Raw genomic sequence first — 23,547 nt, forward strand, 5'->3', positions numbered from 1 at the left:
AAAGGCATTTTTCTTTTTTTTTTCTGGCTAGAAAAGCATGACCTTTCTCCACAGCACAAATGTTGCCACAAATATGGCTTTGTCACCTGGAGACTAGTCTGTTGCACACACAGTTGGTGGAGTTGCACATAAAAGACCACAGGAAACCTGAATCAAGCATTTCACAGGAAAGCATCTAACGTCAACATTTAAGTATTGCACTAGTGGCTGATAACTTTCAAAATGTAGGGTTTGACCTTTGAAGCCCTCAGTGCTTACTTTAGGGATCATTTTGCTCCCCACCCCACTCCACTGAATTTGAGATCAGCAAAAGCACTCTAGCTGCAGCTCCCTTGAAACAGAAAGAGAAGCTTACAATGAAGGCCCTGAGATGCTGGAACACGCTCCCATTTTATTGTCCATCAGAATCATTGTTTGTCACCAGTCTAGTCATTTAAAAAGCTCACCATTCTTGCTCTCAGTGAAGAAGAAGAAGAATAAAAGGTGACATAATGTAGTATCTCACAGTACATTTACCTACTGCTGTTCAGTTTTGGTGGGGCAGATTATATGAACTGTTTCGTACTGTAGAAAACAAATAGGTTATAATGCATTATTTCTTAATTTCCAATTGTGCTAAAACCAGGCAATACACAGCGAACATAAAAGGAAAAATTTGATAATAACTTGACCTGATGATTAGATATTGAAGATTATCTTAGTACAAGGAAAATCTAAATTCTCAAGTAGGCAAATTCTTTAATACTGAAGATTCTGTTTTCAAGTGCTCTAAGTTCTACTTTATTAATGGTTATTAGTGCAAGATATACTTCTAAGGACAAATCAAAACACGTATTCAACAGAAAGATTAATCTTCCATGTTCTGGAGTTTTATGAATACAACATGTTCTTCAGATTACTCCAAAAGTATACTTCAAGACCTATTTTTTCCCAAAGTTACCACAAGTTTTGCTAGTAGTTAAAAAAAAGTCCTTTCCCATTTAATAGTAGTAATATTAATAAAGCCTATTATTTTAAAGGAGTCATTCTATCTTGTATAAAAGCCCATCTTTCTAATTAAAATAATTACTAATACTGCACTGAGCAAATCACTGAAGCTTATGCAACTTGCCTGAAAGAAATAAAGTAAAATTCGCAGAGCATGCAATAGGCTAAGAAAAAGAATTTTGTAATTCAACATTTTAAATAAAAAAGTAAAGTTTTAGAGCATTGTTTTGAGACTGCAACCTCAAACGAAGTCGTTTGACTTACAAAAAGGCATCTATACATGTCTTGATTTTGTTCACAACTCTACATTAACAAATAAATATGCAGTGAAGAATGGATCTTTGCCTTGAGGATTTGTAATATCATTATTTAGACTGTACAGACAAAATGTTAGGGAAGAGGAGGTAGTATTATTCCCATTTCACAGCTGGGGAAATAAACACAGAAGAATTAAGTGGCATGTCTTATATTTTACAGACTTCTGAGCCTGACTGGGGAGTTCAGAACAGATCTCCCGAGTCTCATTTTAATCCTCTACTAAAAAAAACCCCAAAACAATCAAAAACACAAAAGAAAACAAAACTTTTTAAAATTGTATTTAAAAAAGCAGTTGTATACCTGAAGTGCCAATTTCACTGCATTCAAGACAAAATGTTACCACAAAAGCCACAAAACATCTTGTATGAATAAAGCCAGCACGATTTGCCCCAGAAGTGCAGCATTCTGTCATTATTAATATGGTGTTCTAGGCCCATTGCCACTGCTTACAAATCACATTAAGGCTGTGATGTTCATTTTTATTCTTTTTAAGTAAACAGACAAGCCGTATTTCCTTGTTTCTCTAAGCCATAAAATAGGAGTATTCAAAATTAAATGAAATAAAGTACCGACAGCTGGCCCTTGAAAACCTATATGGAAAAGCTAATGTACAATACAAATTCAGACACCAGCAGCCTTGAACAAAGATGACAGATTTCTCAGAATGACACTTGACTCTTTCTGTGCAAAAAAATTTCAAAAAGCTCAGCCAGAACTGCAAGAAGCAAGCCAAGGAGAATTTTCTAAAATTTCCTTATTAAGGAGACAAGTGTTGAAACTAAATGGAGGTAAACAGATTGCTGATCTCTATGTTATTATGGTTGCTACTTTCATTTCTCTGAGAAATTCAGGACAAATCACTGAAATTGCTTAAACAACTCAAAACTCACTGCAATAATTTTAAGGTTTGTAAAAAGAGATAACAGAGAATGTTGTTTATTTTAAATTGCCTTATTTCAAAATAAAATCAAAGGGGTCCAACACTAATCTGAAATGTTTTATCACAGTGGGATAGCTATATCCCATTGAAAATCACCTTGGGCAAGTTAACGGCATCTTTGCAACCTAAAACATAGTTTATTGCACTTCTTTGCACTGTCTTTGACTAGTACACTTAATTCTCACATTCTTATCACCATAATGCATTACACAAGAAAACAAGGCCCTGTCTTTCTAGCTGTCAATCTTTTATGCGCTGGGTTTTTTTTTTGCTCAAAAGAGTTCTATACATGTAGTTGAATTCCCTCCATGACTCTTTGGCTTTGTGTAACGCACTGCTATGAATGGTGGGACACATGCAATATAGTCAAGACTTATTTCTATTAAAATTATCCAGCTTCCCTCCAGGCAGGCAGACATTTGGTACCTTAACTACTAAGCCACCAAATAGGACAGGTCACCAAGGGAATATTGCAGCATTTGTTATAAAGAATGCTTGGTCATTATCTGCTAATTTATTTTAAACAAAATGAGATACAAAGCAGTGCAAAGAGATTTCAGTTCCTGCTTGTGAATGATGAAAGCCATCCAGAGCTCTCCTCAAACAAGCAGCAAACTATCACTTCAACATGTCAGCCTCCTTCAACTCCTCCCTGCCTCCTACCAATCAAGGATTAGGAAACCTGCAGAAAATATAAAACACAGGAGCCACAGAGGGAAAAACAAATCCACTAGTGCAGTGACCCACAGCAATATCTAAAGAATAAAACACTTTACCCACTCCTACAGTTTTACCCTGCCAAACTTTTTTTTCTGTCCTTCCTCCTCTCCTTTGGTTCATTTTTTTCTTCACTTGCCATGAGGATTAATACGGGCAGTTTCAGCTGAAAGATATACCCTCCTCAGGCACGAGGTTACCAAGCAAAAGCAATTTTTTTTCTTCAAGGGTGTACCTGGGGAGTAAACAAGTTGTGTGGATACCAGCAAAGTAAAAGTAAAGGAAACGCATGTCAGAGTATAAAGTAGATAAAGAAAAGAGAAATAAAACCTTTAATTCTTCTGTCTTCAGGCCGTCTAACAAAAGAAAAGTAATCCTGACTGAAAATTGTTTGGATCGCTCTTCTCACAAATGATGCATCACCTTACACCATAATAAGAACTCCACTGGTCATAGCAGATATCTGGAGACCTGGTCACAGGCACCTTCTGGGTAAGTTTCTTCAAAAGGGATTACAGCTTTCTTAGTGCTAGTGAGGGAACCACAGCCTTGTGAAAGAAGTCAGGGTGTTGTGGGAGATCCCCACATGGCATTGGCTGTTCCAACCAACTTTATCAACTTTGGTAGATCCATATTCATACTTGCTAGCAATGGGGTTTGTGTTGTTTTTTTTTTTTTTCTCCCTGCAACTTGAGAATGATTTTGAGATATACCCTTATTGTCCTCCTGGCTAGTTTCTGCTGTCTCTTCCCCTTTCCATGGGAGTCATACAGAAAGACTGATGCAATGAGCTTTCTTGAAAGCTGTCAAAACAGTTCTGAATCCTTGAGATAAAGTCAAAGCAATTCACAGTAATTCATAGCAAGGCAGAGGAAGATCCAATGCAGAAAGGCTATGATATGATTTAGCAATAAAAAATGTGACTTTAATTACACAGCAAAGAGAATTTTGTTATATTGGGTCAAGAATTCAAGCAGTAAGAGCTAGAAAAAATAGTTTGTGATGGCAGCTTAAAGGTTTCCCTTTTGGAGGAGCGACTAAAGATGCTTTGGGTCCCACCACAAATTTAGACTGAACCTTTGCTGCAAAGAAAGATGGTATGAAGATTTTAAAATTTAGTTCAGGGAAATTGCAAATTTTTGTCTGTTTGATCTGTTTTTTAGTTGGAAGAATCCTGAAAACAAAGGGGAGGAAAACCTTACTCACTGTAAGTAAAATACTAATAGAATACTGTAAGAAATATTTTATTGAATATATTTTCCTTTATACAATATAGAAATGCAGGCTAAGATAAACTCCAGAAAAAGTTCAGAAGTCATTAATCATTAAAATTACAAATAGCAAAAATAGAATAATCAGAACTAATAATTATTAACATCAAATTATGGATGTTAGAAATATTAATGGTTTGAGATGAGCAAATTTTTAAGTGTCTGCTTCTCTCTGAGCCTCTGTGCTCATCTTCACATGTGATCAGAGACCTTAGATACGCAATTTCTGAAAGCTCTCTAAGATGCATAATTTTTACAGAAGCTTTCCCTACCCCTCTCAGACTCAGGACGCTGTTTGCAAATCTCCCCAAAGCATTTATATCTATCTCCATTTGCTCAGAACCAATGATTTGTGCTACCTTCCCAAGGTTTATAATCTCAGTTGGAACAAAACATGGTACTGATCTATCAGCAGGCTACCACCACCAGTTGACATTTTAAGCAATATCACTACATAGTGTATCATTTTCCTTTCTTGAATTGAGTGAAAAACAGCAACCTATTCTCAAAAGAAAGGTAAGTTATAGAAGCACCATATGAGAAAGATAGAGACAGGACACCCTTATCTGCATTCCATGTAGCACCTAATGGTGCAGGAAAGATTTCAATTTAGAAAATTACTAAGTCACTTTAATAATTTCTTTATGGTTTGAGTTTTGTGAATAATAAATGATCTAGATGGAAACAGACGATCATTAGCAACTGTTAGACTATAACTTTGTCATCAATCTCAAGTGAAATTATTCTGTTAACAGTTATATTTTCTTCATGAAGACTGTGTATGATGTTCATAGACGTGGTAATTTTACATTCTGACCCCTCAAACAAAAAAGCTCAATTGAAGTAAAGTTCAAGAATGTTAGAGGCATAAGCAATAGCAAAGCTTGAAGTCCAGAAAAATTAGAGAGCAAGCTGTGCTACTACAGCAAATCAGTGATAATAAACTCAACAGCACTATTTTGGAAATACAAATCACTTAAAATCAGTTAAAATGATTCTTTTCAAAAGAGCAACAGCAATATATCTAGTACATCTAGTTCAAGAAGTACTTCATTGTAGATGCTCTACCCACATACAAGCATCCAAAATATTAACTTTATGCAATTATTGTGTATGGAGAAAAAAACTCATTATAATTCAAAACTAACATGCAATCTTCTCCTTTTCAGAAATCACATAGGGAATCCAAATCAAGAACTATCACATTAGTCAATTATGTATGTACATAGAAAATTAAATATTTTCAAGTGTTGTCTGTTATTAAAGATGTTAGCCAAAACTACAGGCTTTTAGAATAAGTACACCTTCTATTCAAATAGGAATGAGATATACCTGTTAGAGTATGTTGTTAAAGATTGGACCTGGAGAGAGATTTGCTGCATCCACCAGGAGGAAAAATAAAAAAAAAGTAAAACCAGGACAAATCCAGATTTAATTCAACTGAAATACTCTGAATTCAGTAATTTCAATGAGTACTCCAGTATGGAAAAGAAAAATTAAAAGCTTCCAATGTTATCTAACAAAATCACTTTATTTTAAAAGTTTTATTTCATCAAAAAGAATATTTTAATGTAAAAATGTAGAAGTGTCAAACAGATTCCCCAAAAGCGTTACTGTGGTTTGGAATGTTATTTTCTTGACTTTCCAAAATAATTTTGAGCTTACCTGAAAAAAAAAATTTGTATCTTATTTTTCTAAAGTCACCATAAATGAAGAAATATCAGTTCACACAGCTCAACTATATAGACCTCACTATTCAAGTATTTATCAACAAAAAGCAATTTCAAAGTAGCTGCCTTTCGAGTGTTCAGGGATAATAGCTGGACAATTCATCCATAAAATTAAGCCAACAATTTCACCATGAGTTTCTTGACAGACTTCTTATACCTGAAAATGTCAACTAAACATTATTCTTCTTTATTCCAATAATAAAAGCTATACTACACAATCATTTCTTAATTCATCTGATTGTGCAGCATTCATCTGCATTGTGCTTTAAGGTCTGGGCCACCTCTTTTAGCATAACTGAGAGTCCTCTGGAGAAGTTAACTTTAGTATTATGATAATGACTTAATACATTAATGTCACTTTAGAATGTTAATGTATACGCAAAATCAGAATATTTCAACACAATTTGAAGGGCTATGCTTTGCAGAATAACACGTGAATGAAATTCTCTGTGTGTTTATAATGCTACCTTTAACATAGGGTTATAATGAGTTACTTTCTTAGGCCCGTCAAAGTGAAACCTCACTCCTCCACACCTCAGCTTTTACAGGAAAACCATCCAGATGCTGTGGATTTCAAAAGATATGAAAAAAAAAAATCTCTTCCTGGATAAGTTACAAAAGATCTCTTCCTGGATAAGTTACTAGACCTCTGGTTGGTTGATTGGTTGGTTTTGTTTGTGTGTGCATGCGTGTGTGTGTGGGGTGTGTGTGTATGCATGCATGCATAGTGGGGAAGGAGAAGAGAGAAAAAGAAAAAAAGATACGGTTTGGGGGTAAGGAAGGCTTCTGAGAAGGAGAAAGTCTTCAAGAGCATTCTTTTATTTATTTATTTTTCAGCTGAAAGCTCAGGCTCCTCTGTCCATGAGTTGTTCTCTGTACTTTTTTAATGTTATTTTTACTTTTTATAAGATGGGAATAGGGGAGAATTTTCACCTCTGTTTTAAGGACTCAAAACACCCTATTTCTTTTAATTCAATGACAGATATTAAAAAAAAAACCTCAAAACTAAAAAGCATAGGTATTCATATGCTCAGAATTTTAAATGAAGTCCTAAGCAGTCTTCTGAGCCTCATATTCTTGATATGCCTCGATTGCTGTAAGGGCAAGGTTATTTTTTTACTAAAAACACTCTCTATTGTAGCTGTACATGCTATTATTGTTTCATTACACCACAGGTCTGCTCAATGCTCTTTTTGCAAAGCCTAAGCTTTGTTCACTCAAAGGGTAGGATTTTCCCATAGGCAAAGAAAGGCTTTTCTCTGAGATGTGTCTGTAAATGAGACGTTTCAGCTCAGGAACTATAAAGGAGGAAACTTTAGAAATTGTCCAGCTACCTCAACATCTAGGGTCTTAACACCAAAATAGAGGGCAACTAGATTACTGATGAGTGTGCTGCTCCACATGGATGCTGCTTCCTTTCTTTCCCACCTCTCCCCTGCCCCTTCAGTGAATTTTTTTATTTTTTATTTTTGATATATGTTTATGAGGATAAGGTGTCCAAAAACAGTGCACAAGATTTATCAGAGGCCTGTAGTGAAAATATTTACAAACCAGGAGATCTATTGCCTACCCAAGAAGCTCAGTTTTCAAAGAAAACAGAAAAAAATCTCACCTCCTCAGCTTTATTTCAAATTACTGTTCTACTCAGTTTTTACTTTCATAGAGTGAGAGATGTGCACGAGTTACAGAAATAAAGGAAGGAGAGGGGCCCCTATGAGAACATCACAACAGAAATGCAACATAATAAAAATATGATAGTGGGCAAATGAACAGGCAAAGATAAAGGAATCTAGAACAGACAGAGGTAATGGAGTTTGTTTCAGTTCAGATGTGTTTTGGATTCCACAGAGTTTCTACTAATTTAAAAAGAAACTTGTACAGAAGTAAAAGTGCACGGTGCTGGAATTATGGGTGGCCACAGAAGGTGAACCTCTATAAATGTATTTAGAGGCAGGAGTTAATAAACTAAGGTGTCTGATGCAAATTTGGCATACTGCTGTTCCAGATATGGAGAATAGTCAATCACAGAGATTTACTACTAGACCAAAAATGAAGAAAAAGGTAGAAAAGAGACCATAAAAGGAGAGTGGGTACAAGGGACACGAATCCAGGAAATGCAGAGTCGAAGATCATAATTAGAGAGAAATTGAGAGCGAGGTGGAAATACTTCAGAATCTATTGAAGGGAAGCAGCATGAAAATAAAAGTGATTTTAACTGCATACTTACAGCACAAACAGCAAAAGAGGCCAAATAGATTGGAAAGTTGGGAAGTGAAGAGATCAAGCAGCAGGCTTAAACAAACAAAAGAGAATACTTTTCCCTCAAAGCACATAATTCAATTCAGAAACTTGTTGCCACAGGTTATTGTGAAAGCTAAGATGATAAATGTTTTGAAATGGGACTGGACAAGGAGGTGGAAGATAAATACATTATAGTCCAAAGGAAAGGTGCAGCGGGACCCTTGGTCTTACACATTGTAGGAGATCTTCTGTTCAAAAGTACATTTCGAAATATTAATGAGTGTGTAACTCAGTCTTTCAGTTGCCTTTATTTGCAAAAAATAGCTTGCCCGAGAAAAAAATACAAAATAATTGAGAGGCTGAAGTCAAGGGAATACATTATGCCACTTTTTACTCTCCAGAGATACTGAGTTACTGGCTCAATCGCTTTCTACTGTATGTATAATTGTGGCAGTAAGAACTGCCTTGACCATCCACAGCTGCTGATTCATGTTAAATTTCCGTATTGCTTTGATAGATAATTGATACACGACACATTATAGCTCTGAATATTTCAATTAATTGAATGCATGTCTTTAGATTGGCAAATCAGGGTTTTTCACCAAGGTACTTTATGTCAAATAAGTCTGCAAATTATGAAATGTTGCTGTTTCCATTAAGAAGATTTCCCAACCATGTGGACTTCTATTACCCACTCGATGTGGTGTTGAACTAAGTCTTCAGCAATAACATCCAGAGGTTATGAACTACTGCTACATACATAACAGCTGTGTCTTCAGTTTGATTATGATGGACCACCTTCTTTCTCAACTCCAGCTAAATCAATGAAGTTATTACCTAAGCTTTGCAAGTAGAATCTATGTTTTTGGGTTGAGCATCATGAGTTTGACAGCTAGCTCTGCTTACTGATGATTAATGACTAGTATTTGGACAAAGGTAAACACAAATTCTTAATAAATTGGAAGAGAGTGAAAATTGCCTGGGGCCCATTACCAAAGAAAGGGTGTAATATATCTAGCCAGAATGTGCACTTCTAAAGCACTAAGCTCGACAATTAGAATACAGAAATGACAACAGCTACAGGCATTAAAGCTTGTGCCTTTGTTACTGCACGAGACAAATGTTTGAGCAGACTACATGTCTTGCCTTTGTACTGCTGCCTATAAACTCTGACTTTGTGCCCACCTTCCTGCTTCATGAAGTGTTTTCTTGACATTTATTATTATTAATAAAAGTTAAGAAAAATGAAAGTAGCAGCCATATTGATTCAGCAAAGCAGCATGAGCCTATTTAATAGCCCATGCCTTTTACCTGATTCAAATATATTCAATTCCTCTGAAGTCTGATTTCTTTAATTATACTACAAATCTAAAAAGACTTTTTATGTTATCAGATACTAATTATATTAGACAGATTGACATTCATCTGCTTATAGGAATATTTATTTCCACTGCTATCACTTAACATCAAAACAGTATTACCTCATCATCATTTACAGTGGAAAAAAATACTACTTTTCTGTATAATTTTGTGTCTAGGTTGGTCCAGTTAAAGGCATGAGATGCTCTTTGCTTGGTTTGTATAATTAATATGTATAAATGCTTTGCTTACCCTTAATCTCTGATTATGATAAACTATACCTTCCATTTTTAGGCAAGCTTCTCTCTATGCTAAAGCTGTCTAAATCTCCTCTGAGTTAGGAAGATAACTTCAGAAATTGAGAGAATTAATAGATTGAGTCCCACTGAGAGGGGGATTTCATAGAGGAAAAAAGGAATAGAAGCCAGACGAAACTTTTACAACCTTAATAAACAGAAAGACAGAAAATCTGTTGAAGTAGAAGTGAAAAAAAGGAAAAAATGTGGAGGAAATCATAGTATGGATAAGAAAAGCAAAGCTGTGAATCAGGTTACACTTCCCTGCCTCTGCAGACGATATCTTCCATTGATGTCGTCTGCCTTCTCACACAAGCTCGCCTGGAAAAACTGAATCAGCCATAGCATCTCTCTAAACTTGGGCATATGATTATCATTCTTTCTCTCCATCACTGCAACTCCTCTGGGCTTGAAAGTTTCTTAGAAAAACTATTAGTTGCTTAATAACTGTGGAGCTGGACTTCCAGAGGCTCCATTAAGGCGGTGGCTACTAGCATGTAGGGCACTTATGCCGTACTCCTTACAGATCTGGTAGGTCACTGTTCCTAGACCTTACTTCCTTGACCTGCAATTTAAAAGAATCTCTTGTGAAGAGATTCTCTCCTCATGCAGATTCCTTCCCTCTTCTCTCCCACATCTTTGTGAACGTACCTCCCCTGATGTTAAATCTGGCATGTACTTGTATTAAAAACCTAACATTCAAGGTAAGAAGGCATACTTATATGATAAATCAGCTCTAACAAAGGAGTAGGACAAAAAAATTACATCAATGCATTAGGCACAGGGGAAGGGATGAGAAATCAAAGGATGCGCCCAGATATATTTAAGAAGATACAGAAAAAAAATACATCCTCTATTAAATGGAAGAATGGACCTCAGAAAATGATAAAAAGTAGGTTTGCTAGCCCCCAGAGAAGGAGAGAGAAAGAAAGAGAGAGAGAAAGTATTGTATCATTTTAGGAGGATTATGTTTCACTAAAGACATTCGTGAATGTAATGAGCTAAAGAAGGGGTAAGACACTGCTTAAATTGATCTATACAACTGATTGTGCTACACTTGATAAAATAATTGTGTCAGTCTCTTCTGTACTTAAAATAAACTTAACAACTCTGAAATGCAGTAAGTTGTTAAGCACTAAACATCATCACATATTCTGTCACACTACTCTCATTGTTTCAGAAACCTCGGAAGCACCTGACATTTACCATCTCTAGTTCTAACACTGGAATTGCAGAAATGCAATTAGGAAAACTCTGGTACTCAGAACAGAAAAGGTCAGCAATGTGCAAGCTAAACCTGATAACATGCCTAATGTGCTGCCAAACATAACAAAATGCCTTCCTGATAATGAATGATTTTACAGACTGCCATGAAGTTGTTGCAAGATAATCAGATCAACAGGGGGCATGCCACTATGTGAAACACACATAGGAGATCGTGAAATATTCTTTGATAGAGTATACTGCAAAGTCACCACTGATGGAAAAATCTGCCATTATAAAAGGCCATATTTTCAGAAATAGTCACATAAACAAATTGGGCAGAAAACACAAACGACAGAAGTTTCAACATTTGGTAAGCACAGAAGCCATTACCTCATCAAAAGCAGCACACTTTGTGCCTGCAGCCAACAACCAATACAACACCACCTCCAGGATGTAAAAGACACGTTTTCTTTTTCTTGTAGTAATCAATGTAAGTAGAGGTTAGAGGGTTTAGTTTTTCTATTTGTCTTTAATACAGAAATACTCACGCAACAGTACAGGCTCTGCGTTCCTCATGCAAAGACCTCCTCCTTACTTGTGCCACTAATCCTACATAAACTAATAGTGAACTTTAAGAAAAATGAAAAGTAATCTAAAGGGTTCTTTTGATAAATGACATTTCATCAACAGTGCCAAAAAACAGCTCATTACTGAAAGCTGAAAGTAGCGCTTATTAGAAGTTTTCTGCCAAATACCTAAAGGCAGGTTAAACCTTTAGTGAAAAATGTTTTTGAGACCTTATAAACACCAAAGAAACATATATTTGTTATACCTGAATTCATCATGAGCAAATAAAATCTATATAGTGCGCATTTGTATTAGATTGTTGCATTTTATTTTGTCATAGTTATAAGAAGTTGCATTTTCTTAAAAACTAGAGGGAAAAAAAGTACCATCATGAACTACACTGGAGCTTCTGCCTCTATATTCACTTAGGTTAAAATTCAAATTACAGAACTTACAATCTTCCAGGAATTATCACATACATATCTGTGATAAGAGAACATTATGTTTTGAGACTGCTAGATCCATATTGCAAAGCTGTGTTAAAAGCAAATGCTAACTTTGCATTACAGTTTCTCCTGTACCTGAGTTATATCAATCTATTTCATGATCAATGTAAAAGCAAGCTATTCTTTTCATGTGACACATATTGTTGCCTAATTAATTAAGGAAAGCAAATCAACTGTAATTTAATGTGAATCTTACTATTTTTTTATTTTATTAGAAGAAGTATCATGAATTTAGGACATGACTTATTTTTGAGGATTGACTGTAACGATAGGCCAGATGATGATCAGCTAAGTTGTATAAGCTGAATTTCCTCAGTAGTGGGCTATAAATTGTGTGAAGAAAAGTATCTGATGTCCTGTCTTTGGTGGTCTATAAAAAACTAAACAAAAAACCTCAAGCATCCGCCTGTCTGGTATTTCCGTATTTCTCTTCATATATCCTTTTGTAACCAGCTTTATCTGAACAGCTCATGCCCGAGGCAAGTTTTTATAAAACCGTACCTACATACTGCAAAACATTTTTACAGGTGCTTACTTTGCAAAAAGCTCACAACAGAAGTGAATATATTTTGTTTAAACTGCATGAAGAGAGGCATGCCAATAAAAGGAAGTAAACACACTCCCCAGAACTAAACGATAGCACCAATAAAAGTGCAATTATACTTCTGGCTTTTTCTTGCTATTCCTTTGGTAATGATCATAAGCAACTGATTGTATTTTCTTGAAATGCTACATATGTATAACATGCACCAAAAAACTAACGAGAACACACTCACCATGTACTATCAGGACATATTCTGTGCTGTTTCGGCCAATAGGATTTTTTGCTTCACATCGGTATGTGCCATTGTCTGTTTTGTTTAGGAAACTGATGCTTAGGACCCTGCCATTAACAACCATTCTCTCTGGATCTGGTAGTTCTCCACCGTCCTTTGTCCACAGTACTGGTTCTGGCCTGTTGGATTCAAAGCAATGCATTTAATCAGACACATGAAGCATGTATATGCAACATATACATCAGCAACAGTAGTGTCAGAAACTTATGAATAGTAACCTGCCATCAAAGAATATTCAATGATCATTTGAATTACTGGATATAATGAACTGCCACTGTTACAACCTCATCATCCCAGATGGGAATGACTAAATAAAGTAAAAGAACAAGCAGAGAAAAGAAGAGAAACAAAAAAGGAAACAGAATGGTACTGGAACAGGCCAAGATCTTTCCTAAATTAAAAGATAGTTCTTGTGAGGTTTCAAGGCCCACAGTCTGGCAAGAGGCTTGGAAAGCTAAGTGAAAACAGCTTTCCATTTGTGTGATGAGCAATATGGTCCTGTGTGGCTGACAAGCATCAGAAATCATGCAGGCAGGCTGAGGTAGATTTAAGTGGTTTGTAAATGGATTCTAAAAGTATTTAGGCCATTCACATTCACAAGCGCACTTGCATGCGCTGGATGTTTTTCCTGAACCAGGCATATCAGTCTCAAAGTAGCACATCTTACACACAATGTAAATTTGTTTCTGTTCCTGCATTGTATCACAGCCCATCCCTTTTCCCCCCCTTTCTGCATCCTTCCCTCAAATAATTGCTTGTTACGCATGTTATCATAAACAATATAAGACTTGACTTAAAATCCTGGATTTCTTTCTTTTGTGAAACCTTCCTCTTGTGCCTCATGAACTCGCATCAAACAGGCCAAAGGCAAAGCACTGACAGCAATCACCCCCTAGGCCAGTCAAGGTCACTGTAGAAAAGGGACCATCTTGCAGATTCACATATACCCTCCCACTGGCAAGTGATACCTAACGCTTTCCTGAAGACTCTCAAGGAGCTCCACAGTTCATGCCATTTGCCTAACAGACAGCAGAATGTATTTATTACTGGTATGCAGTCTTTACTTACGTGTAACAAGATCTACTTTCAAATTGACATGAGGGAAATCACCAGAAAGATAGGTCCATGACGGGGAATGAAAAGCTAGCTTACTGAATCCTATCTCACAAACTGACAGAGAATCTCAGGTCCTTAGATACTAGTCACTAAAGCAAGATATATACAGCCTGGGGATTCAGTGCTACATTACTTGTATCTGGCAGCTTTGTACATTATAACTCAAATATCAATCCCTTTCTTTTGGGTACACTACTTAAGTAATTTCCATCAGAAGTTCTAGATTTGCACATTTATTTGGTAGGAGAATGCTACATTATATTTTCCTATTGAAGTATGCAGTTGTATGACTAAGTAATAAAACAAAATATAAAACGTTGTTATAAAATCAGCAGATGCCAAATTAGTTGCTAGTCTTACGCAAGAAATACTTAATTTCATTAATTTAAGCAGGTGTTTAAAGCCTATTAAATATAATAAATGTTAAGAATAAGAATTAAGCCTAAATACCTAAGGAGAGACATTTTGCCAAAATGTGGCCTCATGCACAGAAAAATAGTCCTAATGACTGCAATGACATGATTTTAAGTAAGGCAAGACATATAAACAAAGTGAAATTTTCTGAAATGCATTTACTGCTATATAATTTATACTACTTTTTAAAGTAAAAATACTGTAACTTCTGTTTCTCTTGAAAGGTAACAGAGATTTATACACATTTTAGTAATATTTGGATGACATGTCATTAAATCATTGTTGAACTTGTTACCTAGACTGGCTATTCTCTGAAGTTACGATTTTTTTAGAAAATCGTATTCTCAGGGAATAAAACAAAATTCACATAATTTTAAACTAAGGATTAAGAACTGTCAGTATAATGGGCCTTATTTATGCCTTACCATAAATATGTCTTAATACTCTTCCTAAGTGCACTTTGAGGAGCTGGTATCTAAGTACACATGACACACAATATACACACTTCCCTTCTGCTTAATGCAAGGAGGGAATCTAGGTGTCCATGCTGTTGCAGAAACATTGCCCTACAGAGTTCACAACATTACGGTGCAATTTGCTTTGATATGTTAAGGTGGATTTGTTCAATTTTCTAGCAAACTCCTCATTGTTCCCCATTTACCAGTTTACTGTGAATCTGTAATCCCAGGAGTGGAAACTTTGAAACACTTCTGCTACAATGTGCACCATTACCTTCATAAATGGCATGTTAAAGCAACTTCTGAGCAGTGGTAATTTATGGAACTTACGTTTTAAATTGAAATTAGATGGCATATCCTAGGGGAAAACCCATAGGATAACAAGTAAGTGTGAAATGGAGCCTTAGATATAAATTATTCAGGGAGCTTTGTCACATTGTAATATCCCAACTCTAGTCGTATACAGAGTGCCTAGCTATGGTTGCAAAATGATGGTGGCAGAAAAATCACGGCTTAGAGAGAGGCAGATCTACATACTCCGGGTGTCGGGGAAGCTGCTAATTAACAGTTAATATTAAGCCATCCTGTACTGGCTTAGTGGCAGCAGCAGAGTGATTCGTGGGCAGCCAGCCCACAGCCAACACATCATGGTGGCCGCGCACAGCTCTCAATCCACCTCACCGCTCTTGGGGAGGATGGTGCCTAAAGCAGCAATTCTGTCACAGCCACAAAATTAAATTTTGCCTGCACTGCTGGGAAGCTTTGAGACACTCTGGTCTTAACAATTCCTTAGTTAGGCAGACGTGAGCTAAGAACATGAGACATGCTCATGCACCCAGGCCAGCATGATGCTGTGGTCAGTGACATAGGGAGCGCCTGTTTAAGGAAAGCATGTGAGTGTGGCCATTTTCTGTGGTCCATTCCCCCTGTACTCTGCCAGCATCAACGATGATTCTGTTGGCGATGTTGGAGGGCACATCTCTTGTTCTCTTTTGTGGCTACTTAGTATTTAGATTTGTTGCCTATGAATATCTCTAATTATCTTCTGGAATCTGCTTATGCTGTCTGTCAACCCAGCATCCTGCGGCAATGAATTCTGGAAGTTTCCTACCTGCTGTGCAAAAACGTATTTACTTTTATCTGTCTTACACTGATCTCCTAGCAGTGGCAATGAATATTGCAGGATATGGTAAGTAATGCTTCTGCATATTATAACCTTGTTATAAGTTACGATAGCCTTGTACTTAGTAGGCCTCTCTCTCTCCCTCCTTCTTTGTTGTTTGAATTTGATACCTTCTGAGATTATTGGCAGGGGGAAAAAAATTTACTAGATAAAAGGGTAAAGGAACCATAAATTTAGAGCATATTGGCTATTCCTTGATAATTGCTTTAGTACCTTCATTGTCCAAAGCACAAATGCAGCTGAAACACTGATGGGGAAGATTTCCTTCTGTGACACAAGGCACAGAGAAGTGCAAATTCCCCATAGTTTATCCTATTGAAACATGTTCATGGATGCAGATCTAGACAGATGTTCTTTCTCTTACCCAACATTTTGAAAGGGTTCTGCCTCAACTGGGGGATATTTAGGTTTGACATTCTAAAACAGCCGGCAAATATGTACACTCCTAATGTTCCACATTTTTCTCCACTGCGTACATCTCCAACACTGCAGAATTTCAGCTTTTCTTCACTACTAAGGAGTTGCCGTAACGCTATCTATTACTGTATGGCCTGGAACAAATAGGGTACCCCTGTGCCTTGCATTTGTGCTTACTTCAAGTTGAATCACACTTACCAGTTTTTCTCAGACAATCCTGAAAACATCTTTCGTGGAGCACAATAGCTATAAAGTCGGAATGAGCACTGTGGCCACTAATGCAATTGCACATTACTAGCTTCACACATTTCATGGCACAAACAAGCTCACCGATCTGCTCTGTCCTAACAGGAGCATGCAGCTGCTAGTACCAATGCAGTCACCCAAAGAACAAGTCTGTCCTCCCTTCTTCTTCCCATCTTGGGTGAGAGGTGCTTTTCTATATTCCTGGTTTAATCCCTCCCATGTGGATGCAGTTAAGTGGAAATGAGCTGTGCTACCACTGAGACCCTTCATTGGGTTGAGGGAGGTAGCAGAGCTGAAGCACCAAGATGCTGTTTTCTTCCCCAAAACACAGCTCTGTTTCTGGCTTACCTATTCTAATTTGCTCCCAGTGTGAAAACCTTTCAAAACAAAAACAAACAAATTAAGCATGCTGTACTGAATAAATTCTTTCAAAGACACAGCTCAACTGTGACAGCCCATGCTATTTCTTTGGCTAGCATGTATTGCTTTTACTGATTTGGCTTTGCATGCGGCTGCCCACAGTAGCACTATCAGGATTGCATTAAACTGAAAGAATTTTCAGTGATACCAATCACAAGCATACTAAAAATCCTTAACTATGACCAATGACTTCTCTGCCAGCCCCCCAAAAGAAATGTGAACTCTATACTGTCTCTAAAGAACTGCTAAATGGGCTTAGATTTTGGTATAATTTATGTTTAATCCTAATAGAAAGGCCCAGAAGCTTTCAGTAACTGACTTGCAAAAGGAAACGTTTTTTTTTTTTTTATAAATAAATAATTTTGTTAACTGTCTTCATGTTAGCCTCAAAACTTGACATAAAAAGCAACAGAATTTGGTATTCTTTCCCAAACTGAAATGGGATTGCAATGAGGATATCAAAAAAATGGTATCATGTTCCGGGATGATTTATGCTTTATACTGTGGAACAGGAGTTTTCTTGCAAGTAACTTAACAAAGAATTTGCAAAAAAGGCAAAATTATTTTCTAATGCTGAGGCTAAGAAACCTTTTCTTCCAAAATAAGTCAACGAGAAAGCTAAGGGCAAACTGGAATGTGTTGGAAAAAAAAATATGTTTTAAAAACCACAGTCAGATTTGATTAGAAAAGAACACTTAGGCACAGACTTACCTTTTCAACAAGTGTTTATGTAACATTAAAGTCAACAGTTAATATTTAAGTCCACATTAATATTTTTTATAATCTAGGCTTTTAAAAGTTACACAGTAGTATTTTAAAACAAATTCGTTCATTTTCCATCCCCTTCTCCATCCTTAACCAAAGGACTGTGATGTTTCAGTGCTTTCCTTTAATCCTTCTTTCTAGCGATATCTTTATATCTAACCATTATATTTATCTTAACTTAGCCTTCATTTAAAAATGATACATAGATCTATTGTATCACCTCTTCTTTCTGAACAAAGTGAATTTAAGCAATGCAATCCATTCTCACTTGAAAGTTCTTGGCTCTATTCATTTTTGTTGTCCTTTTCTGATTTTTGTGTACAGAAAGGTCACCTGCAAAGTGTTCTTCACTGAGACCTTAGTAAACAACACTCAGATACTTACTGCCTCATAATACTAGCACAGGATAACCTTCTAATTTCCTTAAGATCACACTCAAAAAAAAAAAAAACAGAACAACAACAACAGAAAAACAGTGCCGGCTTTTTACATACTGAGTCTCACTGAGGATACTATCATCCATCTGGGTATCTAAGCATCCTGTCAAAATTTTGTAGCCAATGTGGATAAAAATAAGAAAGATGGAAGAAGGATTTGTGGAACACTAACATTACAAGTAAATTCATTATTTTGAGTATGGCCCTCTTGAACATTGCTTTTTACTTCTCCAAACAGGGGAACACTTGTATTCTCTGAAGTCCATAAAAACGTAATCTATTGGAAATGCTCAAATGAGTAATGTAAAAGGTATCACCGCATTTATCAGAGCATTTTTTGTTGAAATCTTGGTGCAATGTTGAAAGTCATCTAAGGGAATGATTGCTTCATTAATTTGAAACTTACAGAGTTTCTCTGTATTGAGAATCTGGATTTTTAGCTTTGTCAGTTAATCATTCAGTTGAAAGTTTAAATCCTGAGGGAACGTCTTATTTATATAAAGTCTCAGTCTGATGAGTCATATTGGGATGAACTGGTTTGGGAGCATTTAATCTATCAAAGCCATGAATATCCAGAGTCACTAGCCTTTCCTAAAATGCTTGGATAGATGATTTTTATTTTATAAGAACTCTGTGATTTTGTAGTTCTGCAAAGCTTGAGAAACCATCACAGATTATTTTTCTCCCCAGAAGAATTAGTCAAGAATATCGTAAGTACCTTTTATGAAGTTCTCTTTTTTTAAGAAGGAAGCTTTGAACATCTGAATTGACTATTATATTTGTCTATACTTTTCTCTTTTAAGCATCTCAACAGACATAATGTAGCCTAAGAATATTTCTGATGCCCTATGCCAAGAGTTTTAAAATGGTTAAGAATTAGATTACCAACATACGCTAAAAATGAGGTGGCAACAAAATATAGATTTCTACTTTTTATATCATAAAAATTTGTCAGGAATTCACAGCTATAAAGACAACAGGAACAACAAGAAATGTTGACGACAGTTGCAGTGTATTACGTCTGTGAAAAAGTTGCTTAAATGATAAACTTAAAGAGGTGACAGGAATCTCAAACACTGTTAGTATTTGCCATTTACAGAAAAAAAAAGAGAATGCTAAAAAATAGAAAAAAAAAAAGATAGAAAAGTGAAGAAAAAACCCAACCCAAAACAAACAAAAAGCCTCCAACTCTTCATCCCTTATCTTCTGTCCTGGATACAGATAAAGCCTTTCTTTTGTCCATCACAAATGCACCTGGGTGACAGGCCTCCCTGCCTGTAGCGTGCTTTGGATAGATCAGGCAGTCCTCTCACCTTCAGATTGGCTCACTGAATTACAGATGCTACCACGTTGATACTATAGACTAAATTTGCAGCCGCAAGTCCTTATCCCTCAGCAGCCTGTGATACAACTGATTAAAGTGACTCAAGAACAGTCTTGTCAAAGCAAAGGTATTTATTCTTTTACCCGAAGATACAAAGTATATATTGCTAAGAGGTAAACGAGTAATTTTTCATATTCATATTTCCTCCTATCTACACTCTAATCTTTCCTTGCAACCATTTTTAAGATTCCTTTTAGGTCAGTCAATACCTACCTTTGCCTGTAAGAACGTGAATGTTCTCTTTCTGCCATAATTATCTTTCCTTCTGTATCTCCCTCTCATCAGGCTGATAACCCACTCCCCTTTATCCTTTAGTATATTTAGAGTCCAGGACTCCCTTTGACCTAAGGCTTTCAGCCCTTAACACAGCTGTGTAACGCTGCTGGTCTCTGTCTGGATAGCTTTTTCCCAGTTGACCACTAACCCATTGCAACATTAACTTCTTTGCAACTATTTACCTGTAGTTTTTCCCTTTGCCTTTTGTGCGTTTCTTGTGGCCCCCTCCCCCTTAACTGTTTCCTTTATGTTAGTTATTATCAAGAAGCCAAGGCAATATCAAACAAATATCCTGAAAAGTGCATAATCCATATATATATATGTATGTATATATGAAGTTTCTTACCTAATTCCAGTATTATTAACAATCTCGTTAATTATTCACAATCCAAGGAGACCTTATAGCAGCCTTCCATACCTGAAGGGGGCCTACAAGAAAGCTGGAGAGGGACTTTTTACAAGGCAGCACAGTGATAGGACAAGGGGTAATGGCTACAAACTTGGATATGAGGAAGTTCTTCACTATGAGGGTGGTGAGGCACTGGAACAGGTTGCCCAGAGAAGCTGTGGATGCCCCATCCCTGGAAGTGCTCAAGGCCAGGCTGGATGGGTCTTTGAGCAACCTGGTCTAGTGAAAGGTGTCTCTGCCCATGGCAGGGGGGTTGGAACTCTAGATGATCTTTAAGGTCCCTTCCAACCCAAACCATTCTATGGTTCTATGATTCTATAATCTTCCCAAAGAAGTACAAAAAACCTGCTGTGAATAACATTTTGGAGAATAGCTTTCTCATAGTCATGAGAGAGATCAACAAGAGAACTTACGTGAAATCAGAAGATACCTTATCAGTGAATTGCATCAGAAACACCCCTTGTATTCTGCTATTGTAAACAGCAGGGAGGTTAGAGATGGACAAAAAGATTGTCTCAAGAAAACCCAAAAAACAACTTTGTGAGGAGATGCCATAGGGATGTAGTCCAGAATTTGGTTTAAATAAACTCAAAATCCATTGCCACAAGAAGGCAGATGTAAGGGAGTACCCTAAGCTTGTTCATGAAGTACCATCCTTCCTAAGGTAATTTTAACGTGGGAGGAAAAAAGAGGACACCAAATTGGTGTGCTCACTGCTGTGGGTGATCCACTGTCTTCCCATGATCCACATTGGAAGTGAAAAAAATAGTCCAGAGAATTATAATTCTTTACCAATAGTCACTGTGTGTGTGTTGGAGAAGCAGTGTTTTGTCAGGGTTGTTTTGGTTGTGCTAGCACTGCCAGCCCTTCAGCTTTGAAGGAAATGCAAAACCAGAGAGCTCACAAATGTGCAATGTGGCCGATAGGTCAATGTCAGAAAAAGCTTCGTCGTGATATTGTGCAATACATCAAAACTGAGGTCAAGTCAGCAGATTTTCTCAATAGTGGAATACATAGGAACCCATCACTGTAGTACGTGATAACACAGTTACTTATTTAAGTGATTTCTTATGCCCCCAATACCAGAGCATGCAAACGGCCAACTCAGAATAAATGCAGTGAGACATGAAATCAAACTGTGCACTGTTGGTTACTAACAACATTTATCGCCCCAAGTACCTCTAACTACTCAGAGTCAGGAAAATAGTTACCTAAAAATCCATCTTCTTAAAAACTGTTCTTGTTATAAAGATTTCTAAAAAAATACTATAATCATTCAGGTTACATATTTTATTTTGCCAGTTTCAGCAGTGCTGCTCCTAATGTTATTGATTTCTTTTAAGGCTTTTACCTAAGCATCTTATCTGCTCTCCTCTATCAGAAGGAATCTCCTTTTTGTCTTAGAGTTATTAAACTCATCTTGCAGTGAAATTACCATTGCATGCCATAAAAATAACATGCTAACCTCTTACAAATGTCACCTGTCTTTGCAGACAAACTGTTTTGCCTTACATTTTTAAATACGTCCTGAAGGAGACTTCTGTTAAAAGTTCCTCTATGTGTTCATAGAAAAAATAAAAGTAATTCTAAGCAAGACTGTCCTCTTCATCTGGAAGAGAAATACGGTCTATTTTGTATTTCTTAATTTTATTGATCATTTCTCCCCCGCTTGGCTTCCCTCCTCTCCTATTAGAAGCTACTCAGTATGAGGTTAGGCTTGACTGCCCAATGAGCAAGAGAGAAGACAGTTCTGGCTACAGAGTTCCTACTTCCCTTACAGCCCCCTACTTAGGCCAACACCATTAGCACAGGTACCAGCAAACCCTGATCTACCTTTCCATTGTGGACAGACAGCTAAATCTTGTTCTAATAATAGAAGGTTTGCAGAGACGCTCAGAAAGTCAGCTTTTCTAATTGACATTAATAACTTCAAATCCATATATCAATTTATTTGCTGAATTGTACCCTATAAATTGAAGTTTTTCCTGATTAACATGACAAACCCTATTATCTTCAATTTACATAAGAACTAGAAACCTTTTTGCAAAGTTCATAGGGTCTACAAATCACATGGATCTCCTGCAGAGTGAACAAATTCAGACTTTGTCTTATAGAGCTTGATTACTCTTAAATGGAAATTAACTATAAACTCCTGAACTATTGACAAAAGGTCTTAGCTGTGTGCCAGTGTGTAAAGATAGATCAGGATTGAGAGGCATCTGCTATCGCTGAAGGCTTACAGCTCATGCTGACCATTTAAATTATTCAACCTGTGTTTTTAAGTAATCATGTGATTTTTCTGTTTTCTACTTTTTTCTGTCTTTCAGCAATTATCATTTCTGCAAAACATTTTCCTTTGTATATGCCATATTAAGAGCCTGTTCTAAAAGGTATTGCACCATATAATATGCTTTTTTCCTTCATTCTGCAACAGCTCAGATCATACACTAAAATATGAAAATGCATTAAAATCCTAGCCATCCAAATCTAGTATACATTCTGGAGTGAAGCCCTTTCTGATTCATATGAACGACGATATTTTGTCCATTGATCAGTGAATTATTCTGTCTATGTCTGAATGAAGAATTAATCCAGCACTACCATAATGACTTGAGAGTACTGAAATGAGTAAACACTGCGACTATATAAAAATCCTTAAAAAAGGAATATTAAGTTACCAGTCAACATACTTTTTGGTAGTACTTAACAACAAACCACATGCAGAATACTTTCTGCTCTTAAAGTATTGTACTCGGAATTCTATTTAAACCCACTTTGAGGATCAATATCACTAAGAACAAAAGTCCTTCAGTTTATATGACAGTTGCCTGCTTCAGCTACCATTTTTATAGCAATGCAAAAATTTAATACTTTATATTATTCCAATATATAAAACATACTTTCTAATAGCAAGTTCTAGGGAAGGCAAATCTATGAATTATTCTAAATATCCAATCTTTTCAACCTAGTGAAGGTTCAGACATCTGTGTTTCAGGATAAGCTGTAGCAAAATATTTTTAACTCTCATGGAAGTGCAAAATGTATTTC

General features: G+C 36.5%; 1 protein-coding gene across 3 annotated transcripts in view; it reads right to left on the reverse strand.

The window, feature by feature from the left end:
- The window catches only part of CADM2 (cell adhesion molecule 2), a 673,388-nt gene that overhangs the window by 57,819 nt on the left and 592,022 nt on the right, over positions 1-23,547 (reverse strand). For all 3 annotated transcript variants that reach the window (XM_087757917.1, XM_087757916.1, XM_087757918.1), the window contains one exon: positions 12,915-13,093. In XM_087757917.1, the coding sequence (XP_087614043.1) occupies positions 12,915-13,093 (179 nt within the window). The remainder of the gene's footprint in view (positions 1-12,914; positions 13,094-23,547) is intronic.

The sequence above is a fragment of the Nipponia nippon genome, unplaced genomic scaffold (assembly GCF_047370975.1).
Source record: "Nipponia nippon isolate SJK-2023a ecotype South Korea unplaced genomic scaffold, ASM4737097v1 scaffold_2, whole genome shotgun sequence".
NCBI classification, from domain to species: domain Eukaryota; kingdom Metazoa; phylum Chordata; class Aves; order Pelecaniformes; family Threskiornithidae; genus Nipponia; species Nipponia nippon.